At 39.3% G+C, this 27,802-nt stretch overlaps 1 protein-coding gene across 1 annotated transcript in view; it reads left to right on the top strand.

Moving 5' to 3' along the window:
• The first annotated feature begins 1,087 nt into the window (after positions 1-1,087).
• slc1a7a (solute carrier family 1 member 7a) overlaps positions 1,088-27,802 on the top strand; it is a 30,722-nt gene continuing 4,007 nt past the window's right edge. The window contains 6 exon segments of the mRNA XM_035670475.1: positions 1,088-1,173; positions 12,213-12,428; positions 16,306-16,348; positions 16,603-16,834; positions 16,955-17,054; positions 17,739-17,967. Coding sequence (XP_035526368.1) covers positions 1,088-1,173; positions 12,213-12,428; positions 16,306-16,348; positions 16,603-16,834; positions 16,955-17,054; positions 17,739-17,967 — 906 coding nt within the window.

Raw genomic sequence — 27,802 nt, 5'->3', positions numbered from 1 at the left:
CAGGTCGGATTCGAACCCGGACCGCTGCAGTAACTCAGTATATGGGTCTCCAGCTCTACTGACTGAGCTAACAGGGCGCCCAAGACTGTTTTTTTAATTGGAAGGAATTTTCTCATCATCCAGTCCATCAAATCACCAACAACTTGCAAGATATTCTTTCACGACCCCTCACACGGACACACAAAACACATGCTTTTGTTCAGTTACTGAAAGGCAAAAGGTATTATTGACAGGAAATTAGAAAAATAAACTTTTAAGGTCTTTTCAGTGGATCTAAAAACATTTTTTGTAGCAAGGCCATGCTTTACATAGGAGCACTAATAATCAGTTGTATACTGAAAGCCACCAACACAGTGAGTTCTCTATTCTGTCAGAACTTTACAGCAGTCAGAGCTGCCTTCAACAGTCTCTTTTAAACTTTAGGCTGATTAAACAAACAAGATATAAAGTGATTATTACAGAGCTTAAGAGGTATTTCCACATTGGTAGGTGTTTTTTTAACCTTTCAACACAGTCAGGGTGGCTATTTTCTGGCTTTGTGCTAAGCTAAACTAATCAACTGTTGGCTATTGCTTCATATTTAGCATACAGACATGAGAGTGGTAACTCATCTAAGTCTTGGTAGGAAATCAAATACAGTAAAACCTGGATAATGTGGATAATGTGACCAGTGCATTTGATAACTGAAGTAATTGGTAGGGGCCATCAAATTCTGCATCATGAATATAATTATGTTAAATGTGTAATAATATATGTCTAAATACATGAGTGCCGGGGGTTGATTCCTGTGGAACTCCATGTCATGCATTAACTGTTTCTGAGACAGTTTCCAATCATGCAAATAGGCAGACCTATTGAACAACTGTAACACTGCGCCAGACAATCTAACCTTTGTTTTTTTTTGTCCAATAATATGGTGATGGTTGATGTCTGGTTAGTGCAGTCAAACCCCTACACACTAATTAGCACATTACAGGACAGATGTCACTAATATAAACAGGAATAATGTAGGTCAGCATAGTGAGCAAAATACCTGCATAACATATTTTGCTTGTATGGTATAACTTGGTGCTTTTTTTTCTGCCACATGCAGGAGGTGAAGTACTTCCAGTTTCCCGGAGAGCTGCTAATGAGGATGTTGAAAATGTTAATTTTGCCCCTCGTCGTATCCAGGTAAGAGCCACACAGCTCCACACACACATTATAAACACACACAAACACATGCATGCTGTGTATGTTAAATGCCAAACTTCATAAAAGAGTTGAATAATGATTTGGGTGGATGTTGATTATCACTGCAGGAATGTGGCTAAGAATAAAAGTCAGAAGAAATAATAAAGAGGAGATATCTGCAGTCACTGAGCTAGTATCACCGACACTGCAGTCACTCTCCTCCTACATACATATAAATGAAATTCGTTGCCATTTGCTGCAGAAACATTTTGCAAATAGCACACTGTTGCCTCTGGCAGTAGTTAATATTACTTTGAATATTGTACAATCTTCTTCTGAATGAGATGAAACATAAAATTTGACCAAACTGCAATCTATTTGAATGTTCTTCTAAGAACACTGAGACAGCATCAGAACGAGATGTTTGAATTTACTTTGAAGTTGCTTCAGAGAGAATTATGAATGTTTACACACACATAAAAGGGTCCATAGTACAAAAATGCATTCAAATTCGTGCAGCACAACTGTACTGACTGGATTACATTTATCAAAACACCTGAATACTGAAAAAAACAAGCAAATAGCAACCTATCCTACACCTGTTGGTAATTTGTGTTGTGTATCACAGCAGCTTCATTTTGCGTTTTAACTCCAGCTGACGCCTGAGCCAATCAGCTGTCCTCAATGACCACCTGTTTGTTGGTCTACTGTGAGTAACTAAAAAAATATAGTAAACAACATCATAATACATGCTATGTTTTGAGTCAGGGGAGCAGGGAGTTTTTTTTCCCGATTTAGGTATAAAATCCTGTTTTCTGCTTACAGGGTTTTCTTATACACAGACTATAGTGTTTGGTACTGGCTGTGCATGGCTACAGGTGATTAAAGTCAGTGTAGTTTTTACTGCACCCAATTACTGTTTTCAACATCAAGGATTAAAGTGCAATGTTTGTATGGGAGTAAACCTGTTGCCCTTTTATAGCTTTGGATGCGTTCTTAGGAGCGCACAGCCTGCCAGATTCTCCAGTTTGACTATTTTAGGCTCAAAGCTCTTAGTTGCCTGCATGGGGTCAGTGATGTCCAACACACAAAAAAACTCCCAAAACAAATCATGCAAACGCACCGGTTACATGCAGGGCGCTTTGTGCAATAAGCTACTTACAATCTATGCAACAGCAAAGACTGGATGAGAAGTTAATCCTCCCTCCCTCACTCTGTCTCTTTCTGTCTGTCTGTCTCTATCTCAGTGTGTTTCTGTGTCTGTGTCATGTATATTTCTCTTTCTGCCTTTATGTACATTGTTTGAACACAGAGCAAAGGGTAGCAGGTGTATGTGTTTGTTCATTCATGCATGCTAATGCTTTCCTCCCCCAGTTTCACAGATTCAGAGCAGGAGATCATTTCAGTGCAGGTTTTCTGCCAAACGTGAGGCACGTGAGGGAAAGAGACGTTAATTACAAGTAATCTGAAACAGTGCATTCAGGCAGGGTGCCAGACTCAGCCAATTCAACATACGGGAACGTAAAAGCAATCAGGGCAAACATTCAGGGTTCTGAAAATGGGCTCTGGCTGCTGGAGCTCCTGTTAAGTTTGCAACACACAATGTTCCTGGTGCCTGCCTGCCACTCGATGGAGGTAATAATGGATAATGAAGGTGGAAGGCATGGCTTGTTACCTAACAGCTGTTGTGTTTGTAGTAATCATTATCCATTCACTTCTATCTACTCTGAGATGATTTGCAGCATATCTGCATAACTTTGCAGCCCTCTGCAGACACCCCTGTCAATCCAGCCACAGACACAAGCTCAGTCTGGGTTGATCACCTGTTTGTCTCTCTTCTGCCATGCCTAGTGTGTAGTGTACCTAGATTGGGATGCACAGACTGACTGGTTGACATGGTGAATGGTACAGTAGGGCTTATCTAGGGGTGAATATCCGCCACAGCCGTATAGCCTGCCTGTCCCCATTTTTCCCTCCCAGCGCCATCTGCGCACCAGCCAAAGCGGAAACCAGATTATCCCATGAACGCGTCATGCAGAATCAATGGCCACTCCACTTACTGCCTCCTTATGTTCCATGTGTCTTTTATTTGGGGGATTTTAATTAAAATAACCTATAAAATAGAACTAGATTTTGAAAAAATATATATTTTTATAAAAGAAAATTGTGGTTTCTAGTTAAAGACAGCATTAACATTTTTGACAAAGGCCTTGCTTTATCAAAAATAAGCTCTTATTCACCAATGCTTTGGCTGAGAGGTGAAGGTCAAAGGTGAAGAACAGTTTTAATGATATTCAGCACAGACACACATATGGCAGATTCACACTATATACAGAGTGCTGATAAGTGCATCTGCCTTTGTGTGAAATCTTGCAATGAAGTGTAAATAAGTTCTTCTTGCTGACAATGACTAACAATGCAATGATCTGAGTTCCATTTTCCAGAGTTCCCGTATGCAGCATTAAACTAAATGTTCAATTTTCACACACTGAAGAAGAACTAATTAGTATGGAAGATAAGTGTTTTGAAACAGATGTGAGTGGGTGTGTCCTGCAGCTTGTTTACAGGGTTTTGAGAAATCATAAATAGCCTGGAGGCATGATTTGTTTAAATGTGAAGCTACCATAGGTGTTTTCTCTTAGGAAATGAATGGTAATTCTTTAGCCTCCTCCTATCTACATTGTGGTTATAGCTGTCACATTCTTAGAAACAGACTGAAATTTAAATAAAGGTGCACAACATTTCCTGATAATAAAGATTCAATTTGTGCATCTTAAACAGGTATGTAAACATCCACAAGTCTGTTTTGTTGGGGCAGCATGTATTTCCCTACGCTTATTATAATTGGGCAGCCTGTTCGGATTTTCATATCGTCCCCCATGTTTTTAGATTTCACATGTGGAAGTTTTAATCATGTGGTTTTGTCTTGTCGCTGATTAGGCTTGGTAGCCAGATAATTCCTGGTGAATATTTCTCAGACTAGAAGAAGAATATAGAGAGGAAATGAGCTACAGTAATTTTCTTGAGAAAGTGCTAATGTATGAGTGCATAGAATGTGAAGGACTCTGATTATAGCTTCAAATTTAAGTCCTTTTATCCATTTCACTGGATGTCAGGGTGACTCAGGGAGACTGAGCACAAGCCATGTGCTTATCAAGTCATATTGTGATTGTTATTTGTCAGCGCGTGTGCATCTCTCCAGCTTAATGCAGCCTAATTTGTTTTGCTGGTTGTACTGCAAGAGTAGCTGAGGTCATTTTAAATTATGAAATTATTTTTATATATTCTATCAAGAACTCTGTCTATGATGCCAATGAGGAACAATTAACTAGTGGCTGTCAGACACATTTATGAGTTGCAATAGAGTAAACAACATTGATGAGAATAAAATTTCAAAGCCAGATTTTGTTAAAAGGAAGTTGTAACAATTTGATAATGTGTCATAAAACATTTAGATTTCATTTGCTGGACATCATGTTGCTGAAGTGTGTTTTCTCTTGTGTTGTGAGCTAAACGGTTTATGGCTGTTGCAGCCGTGCAATTCATTCCAATGATCATGAAAGAATTTATCATCAGCAATAACATGCTCATTTTAGTGTGAAGTTTAACTTAGGTAAACTTTGACCCACATAAGATAATGTTTTGTGCTTATATTGCCTTTATTGCTCATATGAGCAGCTGGAAGAAAGACAGGAAAGTGGTTACAAAGAGAGGGAGGATGACATGTGCCAAAGGGTGACGGGTTAGAATCAAACTCTAACGCACTAGCGAATAGTCACTACCATACCAAGCTTTTAGAACTAAATAAATACAGTGCCATAAAAGTACCACTTTCACAGCACTGTACCTTTCCCTGTTACCTTACAAGGCAGCTGGACTCGCAAAATTCACAAAATCTAGCCAGTCTAGGCATTGAATACTTTTCTCAGGAAAAAGATGTTTTTGTTCTTCTCTGGCTTACTCTGTTCATTTATTTGATTGGTTGAAGTTTGCCTGTGAGAGAAGGTGATGGCTAGTTGTTATAGTTCATCCACTCACTTGCCTACGCCGAGTATTTTTTTAAAGCACCTCCCCTTTTCCAAATAGTTTCCAATGACGACTTCCCAGATGGCGTCAGCTAATCTAAAAGTGGAGATAGGATGTGCAGCACTTAGCAGCATGAAGAGGAGCAGAGATTGTTGACTACCTTGTGGTTTGAAAAGCAAAGAACACAGTGTGCAGTCTTCCATTAACACAGCACAGTTTGTTATATAGAAACATTTATAATACATAGTATATTCTGTCATGCTGGTAGATTTCAATTTCTTTCAAGGTCTTTTATTGACTGCTGGGATTGTATCTTAATATATAATATAATTGTTTTTTCTGCCCTTTCCAGGTAGCATCTGACAGTTATGTCTGCTCGATGTTATTGGTCAGCTCAGCAGGTCAGGCAGCACAGTTATAGTGAATTGATTTTCTTAATCTTAGTGTACAGAGAGACAGATGAACACACAGCGGTGTACAGCAGAGCAGTGAAAACTCATCTGAGAAATTATTTATTTATACATTAATACATTATTTTAATAAATGAATCATTTATTATTCACTAAGCAACGGTAAAAAGCACTTCACCTGGACGTGTGTCAATACACAGCTAATAATATGTCCATTGACAGCACTGACCGACAGACAATGACTGCTTGATTTGAAAAAGGCAAAGTTCCTCATAGAAAAAGGAAGAACCATCTTACTGAGTCAATATATTTCATTTATTATTCATCCTATGTTGTAGCGAGTTAATGAAAATCCTCCTGGGTTTGTGACATATATTTTAGCCATTAGTTGTCACCATTAATTATCAGAGCTGTTGTGGGTTTCTTCTTCTTGTTACATTTACTGTGAGATCTAGAGATTGTAATAATCCTGCTTTATCAGATAGTGAAACTGACATGAGGTAGAATATCAATATGGTTTATAATGACCTGAGCTGCCCAAAGGGAAGGCCACACTGTCACTACCACATGTCATTGGTAACCCCTCTCCAAGGAGCCTCGGCCTTCTTTTTTTCATCTGAACAAAGGATTACTGTAATGCTCTTGCTCAGTGTAGGTGCAGCAGGAAGGACTGTAAGCCCCAGATGGTCAAAAATCTTGTTGCAGATCTGCTGTACGTGTGCTCGAAACCTCACAATCGAAGCAACTTCACATGGCAGGTGACATACTGTAATCTCACCTTGACTCACATACAGGAGATAATGACATAGATGTCAATAGATACTCTGTGTTCAGTATCAGGAGTCCATTATTCACGTTCCTGTCAATAAGACGCAGAGAAGCAACAGCTTAAATGCACTTAAAGTATTTGTTCCTCTGGGTTTGCAAGGTTTTTTTTTTTTAACCAAAAGAATGAGAAAAATGTGGATATAGATATAGTTGTTGTTTATAATTACATTTTAATTCAGCACAGTCTTATGTTGACTATCTTCCTGTTGCTGTGACATCAGTTTAAAGGGGACGTATCATGCTTTTCATTAGTTCCTGTCATATAATGTTACAATGTTGGATGTTGATATTAATACAAGGCAAAGATGTCAAATAATAAAGTAAATGTATGTAAACGCAATCCCTGTGAGCAAAAACCTCAAGAAAATTCAGATTGTTCTGCATGCAACATTTCTCGTTTGTCTCTTTCGACTTTATGGAGTTTACTGAAAGACATTTACTTGTAGCTATTAGCTGGGTCCCAAGAAAAATGTAAGGGGTCCCAAGATAAATAAAGGGATAAGAAAGATACTATTATTTGTGATTTATCTTGTATGTTTTTTATTTCCCAGAACATAACCTGTGATGAGGAGTCACGAGTAGACATGGCATTTTACAATGAATATTTTTAGCTTCAACCACAATTCTACAGTTCGCTCTGTCGGTTGTTTGTCCATAAAAATGTCCTCACCCTTTGGCAGACACGCCCTAGGACTGAAATTTTGCATTAAGCTCAAGTGTGTGTGAAAGTGTGTGTTTGTGTTCATGACAATTAGCAAAAAAGGGGCGTGGTAATGGGAGTGGCCTATCACAAACAGGTTGTGTGTGAAAGCATGTAAGCTTGGATGCACATCCGCATGCCCCCAATTATCACCGACTCTGCAGTTCTTGTCAACTATGCTGAGTGTTTTAGACAAGTGTGAACCTATCGTGACGTCACCCACTGGTTTGTGAAATATCCTTTTGAAGCCTCAAGTTTTGGCCGTCGCCAAAACAGCTAGACAGACCAGCGAAGGTGACATACTGCAAGTTGAGCTGCTCTCATAATCTGCACTGTTTTGACTCGTATGTAGCAGGAAACAATGGCAGCTCATCGGGTCACATACAAAAATGTTTCTGGAACGATTTTAGGTAAGAAATACGCAGTAACAGAAACAGAAACAGAAACTTAGTTTTACAGTTTGATCTGAGTTTCAGTCACATGGTAGCCACGCACAAAATCATACACGACTTTATCGTCTATTTTACTCTAAATTCGACCACAATTTACTATATGAACATCATAATGTATGGAAGAAGACTTGAAACTAGAGACTGAGACCATAAACTCTGTTTAAAATCTGTTTACTGAGCTGATAAATCAAGTGAAAAGTCAGCTCATTTCTCTACTAGAGTGAATGGTTTCGTCTTTCATTGCAGCCAATGGAGCTTCCCCTGCTGGCCTTTACATAGAATGCAGGTTTTAAGACACTTCCGCGCTGGCTTAACTTTATAGACCTGGAAGCTCTGTCCATAATATATACTGTCAATAGTTTATTGTATCTCTTAGCTTCTTGTTTAGATTGTACAGCCTACATCTTTTTCTGTTTTGGTTCAATCCCACTGCTCTCATAACATCTTTTTTTTTTGCAACAGCAGACAGTTGTTTTCAGAGAAACTCTACATAAATGTAATTGTTCAATTTAAGTTACAGTACAGTTTGTTTTTGCTGCCCCCAGGTGGCATACAAATCAGTTTTTGCAGATTTAAGGAGTCACAAACCAAAATTGTTGGGTACCACTGGCTACATATTACATTTACAGAACAGTATATAGCATTTCACAATTTTGCAAGGCATTTACACTCCAACCTATCAGTATCATATTAGACATTAATGAAATCAAGTTCTGTTTATAAATATCACGCAGTAGGTGTAATGGAATGACACTGTGCTAGTAAATTACATTATAAAGTATATTATTTTCTCTGCTTGGTTGTCAGTTCAGAAGGGTTAGTAGGATTTGTATGATCATGATTCAAAAGCAAACACCAAGTTTTAATCCGTTTAAAATACAGAACACATTAAAATTACCAAGAGTGCTTATCTGCTCAAATTAGATATAACACAAATAAAATGTTAAAACTTCAAAATAATCTGCAACTCTGAATCTGAAACAGCAACTGATTTAAATAATTATAATGAGATAAAATAAAATGTTCCCAGTTTCATGTATAAATTGTCAATTAAAATAAAAGATCTTTCATATTTTAATCATGCATTACTGTTGATGTTTTTATCAGTTTATATCAGTTTCCCAGCTGATACCACCTCACCAGTAGCACATCAAAAACTCCATCAAAAATACAACATTTTATGTTATTATCAGATTTAAATGCACAGAGCAGGGCAGAGGAGGTCATGAGGTAAATCCCTGGAATAGGAAATGTAATTTTTTCCCCATTTTGATCCCCTGGCTGCAGTTTCTGGTTTCCCAAAGAGTTGCAGTGGAGAAAAAAACAGTAAAGTCAACTCTGCCCCAAACATCTGGATACACAATGCAGCACAAATCAGTTGAAACTGTTTGTCTGCCATTTCCCAGAAGATTATTGTTTTGTTGTGCCGTCATTCCAACTCAGATTTACTTTCTGCTCCGAGGTCGTCTAGTCCTTGACCTGCGCAGGTCAAGCGACTTAGTTATCACAGCTGTGTGTCTTTCTGGCATTGTAATTCCACTCACATCAAAACATTCAACCTAAGCAAAAAAACAAACAGTCAATTGTGGAACACCTTTGGCAGTGAATTTCAAGAGCTCTTCTATTTAATAGATGGGAACAACATGGTGGAATAATTTTAACTTGCACGTCAGTCTCTTTGCTGCAGTGTGTAATATCTGTGATGAGAATTCAAATCATGATGGTGGTGACTGCTTCCTGGCTAATCAAGCACACTTACTTTGTTTTCATACATTATACTCTCATACTCAGACTCCATAATAATAATTTTATGCACTAATTAATGCAGTAAAGTGTTCCAAATGCCATAGGCAGCAATTTGCTGCTAATTGCATTCAAATTACAGTCATACCATGGGTCATTCATGGGAGTGGTGCAATGCACAATGATGGAAGCACATTACAAATGTTCAGCTCAGTGAGAATGCATTAAAAGGTAGCAACAAAAATATTTTCGTCAAGAAGGGCCATGGTTCTTTTTAGGTCCATGTAAAAAATATCAGCAAAGCAAAAGGCACATTTGGTGATGTTTTAGGTCAAAAGGATATTGTATGAAGTACAATATCTTGATGTCTTCAGAAGAGCAATGCTCACTACATGAGGGAACAGAAAAAAAGGTATCAGTGCAGGTGAAGAGGAAATTATGAATGCGTGGTAGAAATTCACAAATAGAGAGCTGATTTTATAGCTCTAATGATGCTTTCTACTGCAAGAAAGAAAAAAATTCTTATGGAAAGATTTAGTTCCACTCAACATGAGAAGGAAAGCAGTGCAGTGATGCATTTCTCTGTGTGCTTTTGTACTGTGCAGGGTCAACAGAAGATTCAGTAGGTTAGAAAACTGCCATTATTTTCCCTGAGTAGTAGTTATTGTAGTCTCTGTAACACACAAGAAATGGCCCATTACTTAACAAACCAACAGAAGTTTAGGGTGCATGAATACATTGCCTTGAGTGAACAGTGAACCTTTTATCTATATTTAATTTGTTTATATATTTGATGACGATAGAATAATTTCATATAAAAAAAATTCAGGCACATTTGCACATTTATTCACATGCACAGAAAGCTTGTTTGCATTGAGAATCAGTGGTGCCACATTCACGCAGCAGGACTACCCAGAGTACATTTAGCCGCTCTACATTTTCAGGAAATACCCAGATTAGCTCTCTTACCAAGAGTGAAATGAATGAGACCACTCTTATGTTGTACACTAAATACACTAAACAACTTAGAGCAAGAAGAAAGTTAGCTTAATTCAGCTTTAGGACTAGAAGCAGGGGGAAACATAGCTAGCATGGCTCTTTTGAAAAAACAATCCAGTTTTAGAACATCTAAAGCTCAATTTGTTTAATATATACAACAACTGAAGTGTAAAAACTGCAGGAAAAGAGCTCTGACTGCATTCTAGCTCATTTTGTTGTAATGGCATCAGCTTCAAGTCAGGCATCTGAGTTTGTGCCCTTCATTTGTATGCATATTCCCACCAGACTCAGATCTCAGGCTCCAGTCCAAACCAAATGTGGCTTTATCTCTTGTGCAAGTGTGTCAGCACTGACTCATTTTTGCAGCTGTAGAAATGTTATGTGGCTGCAGTGTAGTGAAGGCATTTAATCCTGTGCTCAATTTAAACTTTTTTAAAGGAAGTCCTGGATCTGCTACAGGCAGAAAATCATTTTTATTTTATGAAGAATTTCATACTTGTAGCCACATGCTTTCTGATGATTCAGCACTAACAGTTTCAAACCTGTGTAAGTAGTACGGACCAGCTGAACATTCTGATAACACACTTTTTAAAGATGTGAACAATGCGCAGACTCATGTGAGAGGAATGAGATGGAGGCTCTCTGTCGGTTGTACATGTCAGAGATGATAAAATAATCGATGGCAGGATGAGGTTGAGCACAGACAGTGACTACACAGAAAGACTCAGAAGCCCCATCTAAACACTTGCCAAGTCAAACCAGATTACATTTTGGACAGGGATGAAATCTTGTCACCCCAGCTCAAGAGACTTCCTACTTCACTCCACCCTCCAGCTAGGCCATCATTTCAGCTCCCTCTCACACAATTTCCCACAAAGAACATCTGCCATTTTTTTCTGTTAAATCTGAGGTGCAAACAGTATAATATGAGTTGAAAATTTCAACAGATGTCACCATGCAGTGGAAATGAATATCTGAACTGGAGGACTATTCAAAGCAGCCCATTTAAATGCAAATTACTCTCTTCTGTTTACAATTTTTATGATTATAGTTGTTTATCCCCACCCCCCAGGCTTTCTGTGACAGAGAAGAGAGGGGCATGAATGGCTAGATTCACATTTCACAAGTAAAAGCAAAGGAGTAAGTGACAGAGACACAAAGACAGAAAAGACAATTACGTTTGATGCTTTATTCTCTCTGCCATTTTCTCACTCACACGGATTGCCTTATCTGACACGGCAGAGGCAAGTTCTTTCATAAAAGATGTCTCTGTTTTGAAAACAGGCTCATTGAGTTTGGCTAAGTGGTGCCATCATGTCAAAGCTGTTTGATCAAACGCCTCATTGAAGCCTTGATGGATGTTTTGCATAAAGTATGTTATTAGGATGGATATTGAACATAAAGCACTTGCTGTTTCATTACAATTTTCACTTTTAGTCTTTTAAATATAAGTGATTGATTTTCCTCATAACTTTTGTGAAAGATCGATATTACCTCATGTATTTTCAAAAAGATACAAAAAATGACAGAAGTAAGAGTTATATAGTTTAATCTAACAATGGCAGCATATAACTCAGTAATATATTCAGTAACCTGCAGCTTAAATGTACAATTTAGTGTCACTTATTTCTTTACTCCATAAATGCTTTAAGTGCAAATGAACACTAAATTAGATCTGCAACGGCATGCCAATCAGCTAATACTTTTATTCAGCCTGCCTCTGCAGGGAAACTGAAATTATTTTTTCAAATCCACTTCTGAAAATGGAGGCAGAACAAAGGCAGTTCTATAACAGTGGACTGACAGTCCTTTCTCAACTTCTAACATTAACCTCTACCTCCCTGCCTGTCTTTTTGTCTCCACTTCCTCTCCATCCCCCAGTTTGATGTCAGGTCTAGCTGCCTTGGACGCCAAGTGCTCCAGTCGCCTGGGCATCATGACCATCTCCTACTACCTCTGGACCACCTTTGTTGCTGTGGTAGTGGGCATTGTCATGGTATACATCATCCACCCGGGCGGAGCTGCTCAGAAGGAGGACTCTGACGAAAGCAAGAAGCCAATGACCAGCTCTGCTGACGCTCTGCTGGATCTCATTCGGTAAGAGACTGTCACATATCTCTTATTACACGCTCAGTGTCGGTTAGCTCATCATCCAGGTGTGCAGCAGCTTTCACACACACCTGCATAGAGAGTGATAGGCAAATGACTTGCATGAATATACAGATGAGACTCCAGTGCTTGCAGACTCTGAAGTTCTTGTATGGCAGTTTAAGTGTCAAACATAGAATAAACACTGAAGTCACCTTTTTTTCTAAAACACTGATACATGTGCTGTTATGCCAGCCTTAAGACAATAGTATTTCACTCAGTATTGATGATTGAGCTACTTAAAAATTCAGTTCATTTTTGTAATTCTTCCAAAATGCCATCTTAAAAGGGAACAGGGGGCTGGCACTGCTGACAGGCAACCTCTGACAAGAAGTCATGAGTAAGCATTGCTTAGAGGGTCACAAGACAGCAACAAGACAGCCAGCAGCAAAAGACTGCAGGCCAGTGAATTTCTGGGAATATAAAGCCTTTGTTGTATATGGAAGATATGTTGGATGTCTATTGTGTGTAATCATGTGATTTTTAAAAAAAATCAAATATAAGGTAATATGACACCAACATTTTAAAAGCTGGTTAGATTTTCAACAAATTCATGACAAAAAAATAGTCTATCAACTATAGCACTAATGAAAGCAGAGTATAAGAGGAAATTATCATAAACACATTTTATATATATATATATATATATATTACATTGTGAGCCAACTTGATGTCAGCAGGAAATCACACCTGTAATATATATATACATATGTAAATGTCCTGCTCTGCGTGCTGTTCCATGAAGTCAGGGAAATTCTTGAGGTCAGATCGCAAAGCCTGGAGCCTCGTGTGCCAGTAGGTTATTGCGCTAAGCTAATTAGCGCTGCTGAGGGATGCAGTGGGTGTGTTTGAGGTGAACCTGGGTCAGCCCCGCAGTGAGACAGTGTGGCCTTTAAAGCCACTGTGTCAGTGTGACAGTCGGTTAGTGGGGTAAAATCAATGGCCTGTAATGCACAGAGCTGCTCCACCACCACGATATTTAAGTTTCTCAGGCTAATTAATTTCAAATCACAATTTTATTTAAAAAGAATACATGTTAAGTCATTTAAAAGTTAACTTTTCATCCTCTGTTGATATGATTTTTAAAATCATACTAAGTATAAATTGTATTTGAATGCCTCACTTTCAATCAGTATGTAAAAAAAAAGGGGAATTAATAAACTGGCCAAGCCCATGAAATCCAACTACGTACTGATCATGTGGCAGAGGTGAAGCTCTGTCATTCACGGGATCTCAGTGTGTGTGTGTGTGTGTGTGTGTGTTTTAAAGAGCACAGCTGTGCTTTGGATTTATCTCGCAAAGCTTCTTTACAGCCTTCATCTATCATGCAGGCATACTATATCGGTACACTCACAAATGGGCCCAACTGTCTGCAGCTATGTGTGTGTGTGTGTGTGTGTGAGAGAGAGAGAGAGTGTGTGTAATGTATATTGAGCATAGTATGTATGAATATTTGCATACTTAGATTTATTATGGGCACTGGGTTCAGAGTGGTTTATTAGCCTGCTTTGCTCTGTCTTAGGATAGGCTGCTGAATGGCTAAGTGGTCAAATCTGTGTAGAACACTCACTATAGTCCGCTGAGTTGCACCATATTGCCTCCGTATATCTTTGCCATATGTCTTTTACGTCACTCTGTTGGCTGTATGAACTGTAAAATACAATATGTGCTTTAAATCCCTCTTCATCTGAAATGCTGTTTTGATTGTGATTTGAGCTCTGTGTTGATGTGGGATTTACAGCCGGGACTGATGCAGTGCTGATTCTGTTGTGATTGTCAGACAATCATCTCTGCATATAGAGTGCTACATAATGTATTCTAGTTAAAAAGCAGCAGGCTGAACCACAAACAAAGGGTGCTTCATACGGCACTCAATGAATTTGATTGCTCCACTGAAAGTATAACAAAACTGTTCATTAAATGTATATTGTGTAATTACATCCAAAATATATTTTTCTCAAATTTCAAATAATTTATTTATTCTTGCAGTCAGAGACTTTTTAATTTCAGAATGACTAATGGGCTTTTTATTATTTGTAATAAATAAAGTTGGCAGTGAGGCAAAAATATTAAAAGTATTATTGGAGTCAGGTAGGCATGAACAGAAATTTCCCAGCATGAATTGGGGCAACCAACTCACAGACATAAGCTGTAGTGTCATTTTGTTTTACATTGTGTTCTACAGTGTGTCCACTGTTTCAGAGGAGTAACTGGTTAAGACCATGAGTGATGTAGTTGTGCACCACTGCTGACGTGCCTCCTAACATATCTACCAGGAGTAATTCAGACCAATGTTGGTGGGAAATCCTATGGCTTATACTATTATCATTAGGTGGGATATACAATCTCACTTTGCATATCATGAGAAGAACAGATCTTGCAAATATTGGTTTTCCATATTTTATATTCCATAAAAAGAACGTTACAATGTGCCTCTCGGATAATTGGAGTTCAGTGCTTTGCTCAAGTGCACTTCAACATGTGGACCTGAGCCACAGCCTCCTACAGACAATCACAGAGACATTTACATTAATCTCATTTAGTCTTTGGAATGATCTTTCTAGCGTCATCAGTGTGCTATTGTGGTGTTTCAAATTGCTGCCATGTTAGAGCACTACAAGCATATAAGGTCTCTGTAGCAGTATGGTCGCATTTAATTATCCTAACTTAACAAAATCATACAGCATATATGTGAGAATTAAATTACAGTCATTGCAGTATCTATGTCCATCCATATATTCATCCATTATCTATACTGTGCAGGGAGGGTCGCAGGGGGCTGAACTATATCCTACGAACACCAAGGGCAATTAAGTCTATAATTAGCTTAACTTACATATGTTTGGACTGTGGGAGTAAGGTAAAGCACCTACGACAAATTCACACAGGCAACATGCAAATTCCACACTGAAAAGTAGTGTATATGTAATAGTATGACTGCAAATGTAACCACTTATAGTTCCCACTATTTTAGTTCTTTGGATGGGTCTAATCTGTTAAACAAACTTTCATCTCACCTCTGTCTTTGAGGGTTGTTGGGCATCCATTTTCTACTACAGATATATTTATTTCCCCTTTTTCCATTCAATTTGCCCATATTTTCCTTTTGTACCTATTCCTTCATCTTCAGGCTTAAAACCCCTTCCTGCCCCCTTAATGTAACATTGAGTACCTGAGTCTTCTAAGCTGCAGTTAACCTTGGCAGGCAGAGCACTCAACATGTACTTGTTCATATCAGTGAGCTTTTAGGGACAGTTATTGAGGTGTATCACCTTCCTACTATCTGAGCTGCTTTCAGTGTGGAAATAATGAAGATTTTCCTCAGCCAAGATCAATGCAGAATGCTGTCATGCCTATTTAATTTCTACATATTGAAATGATGCCAATAACAAAAGGAAAAAATATAATCAAAATCTGCCCCCCCAAAAAAAAGATTATGCTGCAGTTGACAAGGTGTTTATGGCCATGAACATACTGCATCAGTGAATAATACAGAGATACATCTTTATACTGAGGGATAGATAGATAGATAGATAGATAGAGTAGGATAGATAAAGATAGAGTAATAGATAGATAGATAGCATAGATGATAGATAGATAGCATAGATAGATAGATAGATAGATAGATAGAAGATAGATAGACGTAGATAGATAGCATACTTTATTTTATCCCAAGGGAAATTCAAGATGTATGAGTGTATGAGTGCTGTGACTATTAAGGACATGGGTGAAGGACACTTTTTAAAACTTATTTATGTATTTATATATATACATTCATTCATTCATTCTGAAGGACTTTAACATTTCTCAAAATTATCTTCCCCAGCAACATGTTTCCAGCCAACCTGGTTCAAGCAACTTTTCAACAGGTAAGCAAAATATTTAACATACAATGCTAGAACAAATCCCAGGATAGCTGTTTCCTAGCGAACTCATACTCACATATGAGAGTAACACTCGTCTCGTTTATTGTCCTTGTTACTGTAATGTGAATGATCTAATTGAAATCTCTAATATGAGCCTACACGTCATTATCATGTGACAGTCTGCTGCTTTCAACATCTCCGTTGCTGTCATGCTTACTGTGCTGATGTTGGGACCTGTGCTCTGCTTTGGTTTCAAGTATCGAACCCAAAGAGTCCCCGAGCTCATCCCCAAACCAACCTTGGCTCAGCTCCTGGATGAGACCACCACACGCAGGGTCTACATCTACGGCATCCAGGATGACAATGGCACAGACGTCCAGAACTTCTCCCTGGATCTGACGCCGCCCCCTGATGTCATTATGAAAACGTCACCTGGTACCAGCGAAGGCATGAATGTGCTGGGGATTGTTATTTTTTCTGCTACTATGGGTAAGTGGGTGGAAAAAAATCTATTTCATACTCGTCTATTTTTATTTTTATCATTAGATGTGTGACAGATGCAATTATCAAGCAATGTATGCAATACAAATGTTTTTTTCTTCAATACAGGAATAATGTTGGGCAGAATGGGACCCAATGGAAGCGCTTTGGTCAACTTCTGTCAGAGTTTGAATGAGGCAGTTTTGAAGATTGTTGCCATTGTTATCTGGTAAGAGTTGTAACTTGAATGGAAACAGCGCTAAAACATTTGGTAAAATCTGTCCAAATACCTTTAAAGGTCCAGTGTGTAACATTTAGGAGGATCTGTTGGAAAAAATCGGATATACCGTCATATTCATAGGTATGTTTTGTGTTTTCGTTACCTTAGAATGAGCAGCTTTTTTTTACATAGAGAGCTTCTTCTACGGAGTCCACCATGTTGACCCATGATGTTTCTAAAGTAGCCTAGAACGAAACTTTCGCAATTTTCTCCTACACGCTTGGAAGACGAGTGGTATTTGTAGTTGGTCGCAAATTACAGCTTCACCTCACCGCTAAATTACACTAAATCCTGCACACTGGTCCTTTAAAATGAATGGTGCTCCTATGAGCCTTTGCTGTACTTTGTGTTAATGCTAAGCAAGTCAAAATAAGATGTGAATATGGTAAACATTATACCTACTAGCTACCTGTTAGTTTTGTGAGCATGTTAGCACTTAGTTCAAAGCACCACTGTGCCAAAGTACAACTTCACATGACTACTAGCACGGCTGGAGAAGGCTTGTTGAAAATTAAATGACTGTCTACAACATGATGAGAAATACTCTCATTTTAAATAAAAGCCGATGTAGTAGCTTTCATTTTATAAACATGCACTCTTCCTTCCTTCCCTCCTTCCTTCCTCCTTTCACAGGTATTTCCCCTTTGGGATTGTGTTTCTGGTTGCCGGTAAGATCTTGGAGATGGACGACCCTTCAGCCATGGGGAAGAAGCTGGGTTTTTACGCCATTACAGTGGTGATGGGCTTAGTGCTGCACGGCCTATTCATCCTCCCGGCCATGTACTTCTTCATCACTAAGAAGAGCCCCATTGTTTACATCAGAGGCATTTTGCAGGCCCTTCTCATCTCCTTGGCCACCTCCTCCAGGTAAAAGTGGATGGAAATGTATGTATTTATAAATGTGGCGACTAAAACATGTAGCGGAGAATAAAACCACTTCAAGTTCGCTACATTTTCCCTATTTTATTTCCCTGTATAAAATGAAATTAGTTATTATATGAGATTATTTGAGACTCTGAAAAGTGATCAAGCTTTTCAGAAAATGTAAGTACTTAATGTTTTTGTCATGTTTCCCGGGACAAATTTTGTGCATTGAGTGCTGTTTTAAAATAATAACAACCTTTAGCTTAGTGGTCAGCAAAACTGCATCTACGAGAGTCAGAGTAGATATGCTTTTATACTGCAGTTCTAGTGTAAATGGATTGGATAATGGAATTCACCTTGAAGGAATGAATGTTTTCACCGTGACCCTCTTAACCTTATACACCTATATATGTCCTTTACAACAATACTCTACCTTGTAGCCTTTCAAATGGGTGAAAAGCATTACACGTGAGTTTACTCCTGGTTTTACAACTTCCTTGACACAATGACCCATCCAAATGCGCTTCTGTTGCGGCAACAAAGGTTCCTGTAGTGTGTAACCATTTCATGTGTCATTATGTGTTACAGCCAGGGACGGCTAGTATATATGGGCTAACAGGGCTAAGCCCCCCTATCGTTTAGAGTAAAGATGAAAAACTATTATTAAAAACCCTTAGAACATATTGCTTTTGAATTTTTAAGAACCTAGAGCAGAACAAGCAGCCAACAAGGGAGAGAAAAACCCAGGATATATGATATATTTTCCTGTGAATGGGCTAAATTCATTCAGCCCAAGCACAGTAGCGTAAGCTTCCATTCACTTTTGATTGACAGGTGTCGTGACACGCCCCCTTCATATGCTGCCCATTTCGACCAATCACAGCGCAGTATCCTACAGCACAGTGACCTTCGACCAATCACAGCGCAGTAGCTACAGTACAGTGAGGCTAGTTCGTAGTATGGCGGGCGTTAGCATGAACATGAACGAGGTGGATTTATTTCTTTCTTAATCAATTTTCTTTAAAGTTTTTGGTGGAAAAAATGGAACGTTTACAGAGATTGGGGACACATCATCCAGATGATGTACAAATAACACAAAAGGACAAACGACAAAATCGTAACTTTTGTGTTACGTGGTTTCAGCGAAAGGACTGGCTAACAGCAACTGTAGCTAGTAATTCACTTTTCTGTTTCAAATGTTTGCTTTTTGGAGGAGACACGGCTTGGACCCAACAAGGAATTGTGGATTTAAAACATTTATCCGACAAAATTAGGAAACATTAATGCAGCACGAGCCACATTGGAAATAGAGGACAAAGGACACACAGAAAAAAAGAAGCCTAGTAAGTATGTGTGACTGTTAGAAACAGAAAATAATCTGCTCAAAATTCATCCAAATAACTCACACCCTACTGAGTTCATTATTTGGGTTCATTGTACAGTTTTAAATATAATGTGACAATATGTCCCTGACTCAAAAGTCATCAGTTTACTAAAAATAAATGGGTCTCCTAAGGAAAAAGGTTGGGAACCACTACCTTAAAGGACGGGTCTTTGTAATAGCTCTGCTTTTTGCAACCATCTTTCTATGCACCATATCTCTGCTATTTAATATTTAATTTAATTTAATTTAATTATTATGTTCTTATTGTGGCTTAATGAAATAAAACGGAAATAAAGAGTACATCTTTAATCCAGGAAGGAAGGAGATACAAACGGATCAAGAGTTAATAGTTTGAGATGATGCATTTTTGTAGATTGTACAAAGGGTACAATTAAATCCTCATTTCAAATGGAGGCAATTGAGAAATATATAATATGGATTCATAGGGATTAGTCCAGAGTCTAAATGAGATTAAAGTAGCAGAGGTTTCGTATTATGAGGCTATGGTATGACTACAATTCAAATTACTGTATAAACAGTGTGGTCATTATACTACATCTTTGGCAGTTTTTCTTAATGTTAGTATTCAGTATCCAATTCCAATATTTTATACGGGAATATTTTTCTTTCAATATTTTAAGGGAGTAGCTTATGCATTGTTTACAACTGTGTACATATCAAGTCTTTAAGAGCGTTATTTGTCTTTTAAGGCAGACATGCTCTTGTTATTGGAAAGAAATCTGTAGTATGTGTATTTCTCAGAGTTGAGTGGTAATTTTTAGCTCTCACTCTCCACCAGCACATCCCTCTGCCTGCAGTGATTTTGGCAGCGTGTTGAGCCAATTGTGTTGCCCTGCAGTGATTTAGCAACCTGTGCAGCCAAACATGCTGCCCCGTGTGACCTGGCAACCCGCGCGATCAATCACAGCGCCCTGGAGAATCGATTGAGGCCTAGCAGCGGTGAAGAAACCTGCTTTCGAAAATGCCCGTGATGCCATTTAGCAGCAGAATGCCAGAGGAAAAGAGGTCTCAAGACCAGATTTGTCCCTTTTTTGTCCTAATATGATGCAGATGGTGTGAAATGTTAATGAGGCTTGCTGGGCACTTTTGGCTGCCAAAGGAGAGATGGACTGACCTCAAAATAGGACACAACTGCTCACTTTTAGGCTGCGTGCCGCCTTCTTGGTTTTATTTGTATTTATTTGGATCAACTTTTTATTGCAGGATATTTTTATTACTACAACGTTACTTTATAATAAGAATTAACAGCTCAACGGCAGCACCGGTGGGCCTTTCTGCTGAGTGCACTACATTAACAGAAATTAGTAATAAAGTAAGATGTGTTATCTGACTGGGATTAAAACTCCAGGCTCTGGATGTTTCTCCAATCTCATTGTCACTTAAGCCTGTGCTTTATTTTAGAACAACCCTAAAGGCTAACTGCTGAGTCGGGGACAGAAAGCCCATGAATATCAGATGTAGCCTGCAGCTCCTAGAGTCCAATCAGGACCATTGCACAAGCAAGCGCTTAAAGATCCTTCCTCTTCCATTCACACACGCCTCTGTTTAAAAACCCCACACATAACAAGCCCAGCTACTTTCATTATTGTCATTAACAGATGTCAGCCACATCTGCCATATGTGAGGCATGAGGGTCCATTGGGGGTGGGTGATGGATGGGGGGTAAAAAGCACTTCCTGTCTTCAGGAAGTTGCTGTGTGAAGCCAACCCAATCTGGTAATTAAGGTTTTACCTTAAGCCACCTCCTCCAGTAACAAGAGTAGTTTAGTTTAATGGCTGTGTCATAATAGGCTCAGCATCTCTGGGCTCAGGTGGAAAGTAAGTGCCTGCTTGTGGTTACTGTAGCACTTACTGCATGTTATTATCTCACACTGTGTGTACAAGTCTGTGTACATGAGAGCTTTTTCCATTGTACCTGTGTATATCAGTATAATCACTTTAAGGGTAACTTCTATACTTTTCAAACTGGACCTTATTTTCTTACTTTCTATTTGTGTCCCAGCGACTAATATGGAAACAAGTTTTTAATTTGGTCCACTCCTGAAGCGCTGCAGCTGCGAAACGGGATACAACATAATCCTTGCACATACAGTGCCTTGCGAAAGTATTCGGCCCCCTTGAACTTTTCAACCTTTTGCCACATTTCAGGCTTCAAACATAAAGATATAAAATTTTTATTTTTTGTGAAGAATCACCACAAGTGGAGCACAATTGTGAGTGGAACGAATCTATTGGGATTTTTGAAAGCTTTTTAACTATAAAAAAATGACAAGTGGGGGGTGCAAAATTATTCGGCCCCTTGCGTTATATTTGTAGAGCCCCTTTTGCTGCGATTACAGCTGCAAGTCGCTTGGGGTATGTCTTATCAGTTTTGCACATGCGAGAGCTGAAATTCTTGGCCCATTCTTCCTTGCAACACAGTCGAGCTTCAGTGAGGTTGGATGGTAAGCGTTTTGTGAAGCAGCAGTTTTCAGCTCTTTAGCAAAGATTCTTCGATTGGATTTCAGGTCTGGACTTTGACTTGGCATTCTACACACCATGGATACGTTTATTTGAGACATTCCTTTGTAGATTTTGCTGTATGTTTGGATTCATTGTTCTTGTTGGAGATAATCTCCAGTCCCAGTTTCAGGTCTTTTGCAGACTCAACGGTTTTCATCCCAGAATGTCGCCTGTATTGTGCCTGCATCCCATCTTCACCCTCAATTTTAACCCATTCTTTTCCTGAATTCTAGTCTGAAGAAAAGGCAGGCCAAACATGATGCTCCACAACCATGATTTGACAGTGGGAGGTGTGTTGAGGGTCGATGAGCTGTGTTGCTTTTAAACGCCAACATATGTCTTGCATTGTGGGAAAAGTTCGATTTATGGTTTCATCTGATCCAGAGCACCTTCTTCACATGTTGGTTGTCTCCCAGGTGGCTTGTGGCAACTTTTAGACCGAGACTTTTTTGGATATCTTTGAGAAATGGCTTTCTTCCTTGCCACTCTTCCATAAAGGCAGATGTTGGCAGTGTCGCACTGATGTTGTCCTATGGCGACTCCTCCCCACCTCCAGCTGTAGTTCTCTGCAGTTCATCCGAGTGATCATGGGCTCTTGCTGCATTCTGATCAGTCTTCTCCTTTGTCTGAGCTGAAAGTTTAGAGGGAGGCCAGGTCTTGGTAGATTTGCAGTGGTCTGATACTCTTCCATTTGCAAAATGATCGCTTGCAGCAGTGCTCCTTGGGATGTTTAAAGCTTTGGGAATTTTTGTGTATCCAAATCGCGGCTTTAAACTTCTCCAACAGTATTACGACCTGCCTGGTGTGTTCCTTGGTCTTCATGATGCTCTCCCTGCGCTTTCACGAACCCTGAGACTATGCACAGAGCAGGTGCATTTATACAGAGACTTGATTTACACACAGGTGGATGTCTATTTAGTCACAATGCAGGTCATTTAGGACAATGTGGATCATTCAGAGATCCTTCGCTGAACTTGGAAGTGAAGTTTGGCTGGCCCACTGAAAAGTAGGGCCCCCCGAATTAATTTGCACGCACCACTTTTTCAAGTTTTTTATTTGCTAAAAAAGTTAAAATAATCCAATAGATTTTCGTTCCACTTTCACAAATTGTGTTCCCCACTTGTTGGTGATTCCTTCCACAAAAAATAAAAAATTTTATATCTTTATGTTTGAAGCCTGAATGTGTCAAAAGGGTTGCAAAAGTTCAAGGGGGGCCGAATACTTTCGCAAGGCACTGTAATATACATATATAGTTTGACTTTCCTGAACAAGTTCACCTCACTTTTACAGAGATTTCAGAATGAGACTTTCTCCTTGAGTAGCCTTGCATCCTCTGTAGGTTTAATTTCCATAATGTTGCAGACACTTAAAAATAACAATCAGAGCTTGTCTGTAAAAGCAAAAACAGCACTATTTATGGACATATTTTTGACGATGTGCTATTGCCCAAGAAGGACGAGCTGCTGTAGCTTCGTTTCGGTGAGCGCTGCAGCACTTTCAGCTCCAATATTGGACCAATTTAACCCAACTTGTCATTAGTCACTTATGAATGTGTGTTTTTATGATGGCCTGCAATGATGAGTCGGGGACCAAGGACTTGTGGAATAATACGTTATTTAACTTGTACAGAACAACCTCTGGTACTTATACACATAGACAACAGTGGTGTAATTTACATAAGTCTGGCATGTTCAAGTAGGTTTCAGTTATGCAAACAATCCTTGGTCATCCTGTTATTTATGTTACTGTAACATGAAACCCCACCTGGCAGGAAAGCAGAACACACCCTGTCCACATAACCTTTTGCTCAGTTTTGTTAGGCACATGTACATAAATTATTTACGCAAGACCAAATTTACTTTGTTGGGCGCCTGGTTACTCCAGTTGGTAGAGCTGGCGACATGTACAAGTGGCCCTTTCTGTCTAATATTTTGGCTGTCACTTCTAATAAAAGACATAAAAAGGCCAAAATAACTTTGTTAAGTCTTCCACAGTCAACAATATCATCACTGGTTTGGTCAATATAAATCCTTTGTTCATAGAGTTTAAAAATATTTGGGAAACAGGCAAACAGCAAACAATCCCTTGAGGATAAATACACCATCAAAGTACGTCCACTTTTTTCCATTACAGGATTTGTTTAAGAAACAGCTGTATATTGCCCATCGCTTGCGACTCTATAGACAAAAAAACAAATTTTACATTGCATATCATTTTCATAATTAATACTTGTAACTTCATTTCAAAGTGGCGAAAAGAAATTTGCAATTTAAATAAACCTTCATTCACTGACGTAGAATGTTAAAACAGCAAGTTCAGTCGCTCTACTCAGCATGCACATGGGCAGCCAGAATAATGTAAACACAACCACAGAGAGGCTGTTACACTCTGCGGCTGGGCGGCTTGTGGCGGCTGTAGCTCAGAGGTGACTTGGTGTCAACTATTAGAAGCGCGGTTTGATCCCGCTCCCTCCCGCTGCATGGTCGAAGTGTCCCTGAGCAGACACTGAACCCCAAATTTGCTTCCAATGCTGTGCATTGGTGTATGAATGTGTAGGAATGTTTAGTTCCGTTCTGGTGAGCAGTGTGCTATCTGTGTGTGATGGCCCTTTAGTGTGGAATGTAGTGTGCAGCGCATTGAGTTGGTCGAAAGCTAGAAAGGCGCTATGCAACGTACAGTCATTTACCATTTGCAGGGAAGTGTGACACCATGACATCCAATATATCTTTACATAGATAACGAGTTGTACTGCTATATTAAAATGTTTTTGAATCTCATATATATCAACAATTAAAGAGGTCAACTTTGATTTTGCTTGGGAATGGGACACAAAACAAACCTGGGTGAAAGTCTGCGTTTGGTTTGAGCGTACATCCACCACACTCCTCCTATGTGACTTTTGGCTCTTTATTCTATGTTCTGGTGGGCACGTCCATAAAATGACGCCTAAGGCGGGAGCCCTGCTGTCCAACAAATGACAGAAAAGGGGTACCTACAGTGTCATACAGGGGGCGGCTGTGGCAGAGGCAGAGTGGGGTCGTCCCCAATCAGAAGGTTTGTTGGTTGATCCGCGGCTCCTCCGTTCGAAGTATCCTTGAGCAGATACTTGACCCAATTGTCCCGATGCATAGCATCGGTGTGTGGATGTGTATGAATGAGTTAAGTTTCTTGTTCGATGGACTTTGCATGACGTTGAGTGAATGTGTGTGAAGGGTGAAGGGTTTGGAGTGGTCGGAAGACTAGAAAAGCGCTATACAGTAAGTCATTACCATTCCATTCCATATTTTTGAAATGGGCCACTGAATCAAGGCGGCCCAGTACTTGATGAACTGGGAGAGAGCCTGGGTTTACGATTAAGCTATGACCAGTAAAACCGCAGGCATGACCAGTGAAAACGCAAGCATATTCATGAATATTGACCATTATACTGTAGCACCGTGCTCTAGCTGTCAGCACTGTTCTCCCAGCCAGCTTTTTATTTTGTTTTTTGTGCTTGTCATCACACATGGCTGACTGCTCTGCTGAAGCTGCATGCAATGTGGTCTCAATGCGCACCCTGACATAGCTCGTTTTGAGCAGACAGCAGGGGAAGATTGTTCCTCCTGTTGCATGAAACAAAGAAAAGACAGTTTGGTTTGTGTGCAATTTCAAACAATTACCTTCATTCAGTCAGCTAATCTGTTAAATTGCAGTAGATTAATCAGAAGTCAATTGACTCGTTTCCTGCTAAGTGATCATCTGAAGTTGTAGATTCAGAGTATTTGGCTTCATTGCCAATGGAACATACCTTACGCAGCAAGTCGTCATAATGAAAAAAAGGATCTTATTTGACAAAAGAGATTGGTTCATTTGCAATGGCCCCTATGAGCTCCTTGATTTGCGTTTATGGCAGAATGACTTGGTGGTTCAGTTTGGAAACCCAGTGTTTATTGGCTAACGTATCTCTTTATGAATGAATCACCTCTAATCGTATCCTAAGCTGCAGTAGGTATTATTTAATGTCAATTGCTTTTCAATCCCGACAGTTAATGCCATAACCAGATTACTGATTGTTTGGAAATCAGGTTCTTTTGGCTCCAAACTAGTTTGCTCTATGGCCAAATTAGTTGAATCACGGGGCTTACAAAACAACCAATTCAAGCCAGAAGAGGAAACCTTCTTCGAGGTTATTACAGAAGGCTTTGACTGACGCTAATCACTATCCAAGCCTACAACCCACACTCTCACTGTTGCAGCCATCGGCAATTTGATCTTTATCTTGCCTCAGGATACCTCTCGAACAGGTTGGCAGAGCAGGATCACAACACATGATTAGTTGGACGAAACCGCTCCTTGAGCAGCCGTGCAATTCAAAATGAAACAAGTGTTTTATTAAAGTCTTACTGAGTTTAACTTTGAGCTTTAAAAATGGCTCCAAGGTCTGAGCCGGTTGTTCTGTCCTGCCCTACTCAGGTGGTTTGTTGCTTATCTGTTAAGCATGCCTCCTGCTTGATTCTGGCTCTCCATGAACCATGAGGCCTTATTAGACTAAATAATGGTCATATTGGGCCCTTAGTAGTTTCATCACTGCTGAATCTTTCAGTTCCTTCGCTGTTTTTTTCTGAATGGTTTTTTTTTTTGAACTCCAGTTCAGTGGCCTTGTATTGGATTTGAAGCTGTCTGAGTGTGCTGCTACATTCCTGTCTAGAATACGTGCTTTCAGCTGCCTGAGAAGAAATCGTGGAGCAAGCACGTAAGTATGGTTACATGTTTCTTTAATGCCTGTTTTGGAGCTTACCGGGGGTTGTTAGTGCCCTGGGAATATGATGTGAACTGTAGGGAGGGAATACGTGAGGAAGAAGAGGAGGTACAGGGATACGGAGAGAAAATGACATGAAACCATCACACGTTTGATTCCGTGTTCTTATTACAACTGGCCTTGATATTCCTTTTACTAACTTGTCAACGTTCATGAAAGTTTTATTTTTGAGTAGAGGTGTTTTTTTATATTCATGTTGCGTACTGTTGTGTTACTATAGGAAGTTACTATACATCAATTGCACCCTTTGTTACACCACACACAATTTGGAAATTTTAAAAGTGGATTACACTTGGACATTAGTGACCTCCTGCCTATTGGCCTTAAATTGAAATAAAAACATTGAGGCACAAAAATTAATAGAGAATTGGAGAAACCTGTGAAGCCAGTTTCCATCTTTCTTCCAAAACACCGAGGAGGAGAAGAAGCAGAAATTGGAAATAAACGCTTCCCAACCTTCTTTCCCCCCTAAAAGAATCTTTTCATTTTTTGTTGCTCTTATGTATTGTGCTTTTTAGGCCATTAGCTCAGGAGTTCAACTTCAATGTTCAGTTCCTCTTTATATTTTCTGTTTTTGTTGTGTTTTGGGTGTTTGGGTTGTTTAAAAGTGCTGTGGTCATAGTTAACTTCCTAATTTTGTGTAACTCAACAGTTAACGCTTACCAGAAAAAAACAATATAACCTCCTACTCTGGAAATGACTCTATGAATGAAACATGTGGTAAAGACTCAATGCCGTTTTTTTGTTTTTGTACATTGGAATCAACTCTTGGATGTTTCCATGTTCCTCCTCGGGTATTTTTGCTTATTCTCTCTTCTCTCTCAGTCTTACTTCTTCCTCTCCTTCTCAAGATTTCACATTCTTATTTGGCCCAAGCCTTGCTGCGGGGTAATAACAGCACAATGTGAACCTGTTCCCTACTTACGCTGCTTGCTTGTTTGGCTTCGAAATCTCTCCAGTTTTTTTTTTTGGCCCCTGCCCTAAGGCTACGGGTTTTTCTATTTCTTTGTTTTTTACAGGTTTTTATTTTGGCCCATGGCCCACCCACTCAGGAACCATAGGCTCCATTCCTGGAAAGGCCGCGAACCCTCGGAAAAAAGTTTTTTTTTTCAAAGACGTTTTTTTTTT

Source organism: Morone saxatilis, unplaced genomic scaffold (assembly GCF_004916995.1).
Source record: "Morone saxatilis isolate NCDOM2014 unplaced genomic scaffold, NCSU_SB_2.0 Contig23, whole genome shotgun sequence".
NCBI lineage: Eukaryota > Metazoa > Chordata > Actinopteri > Moronidae > Morone > Morone saxatilis.
Note: the sequence above shows the minus strand (reverse complement) of the source record. Positions and strands in the feature narration are given on the sequence as shown.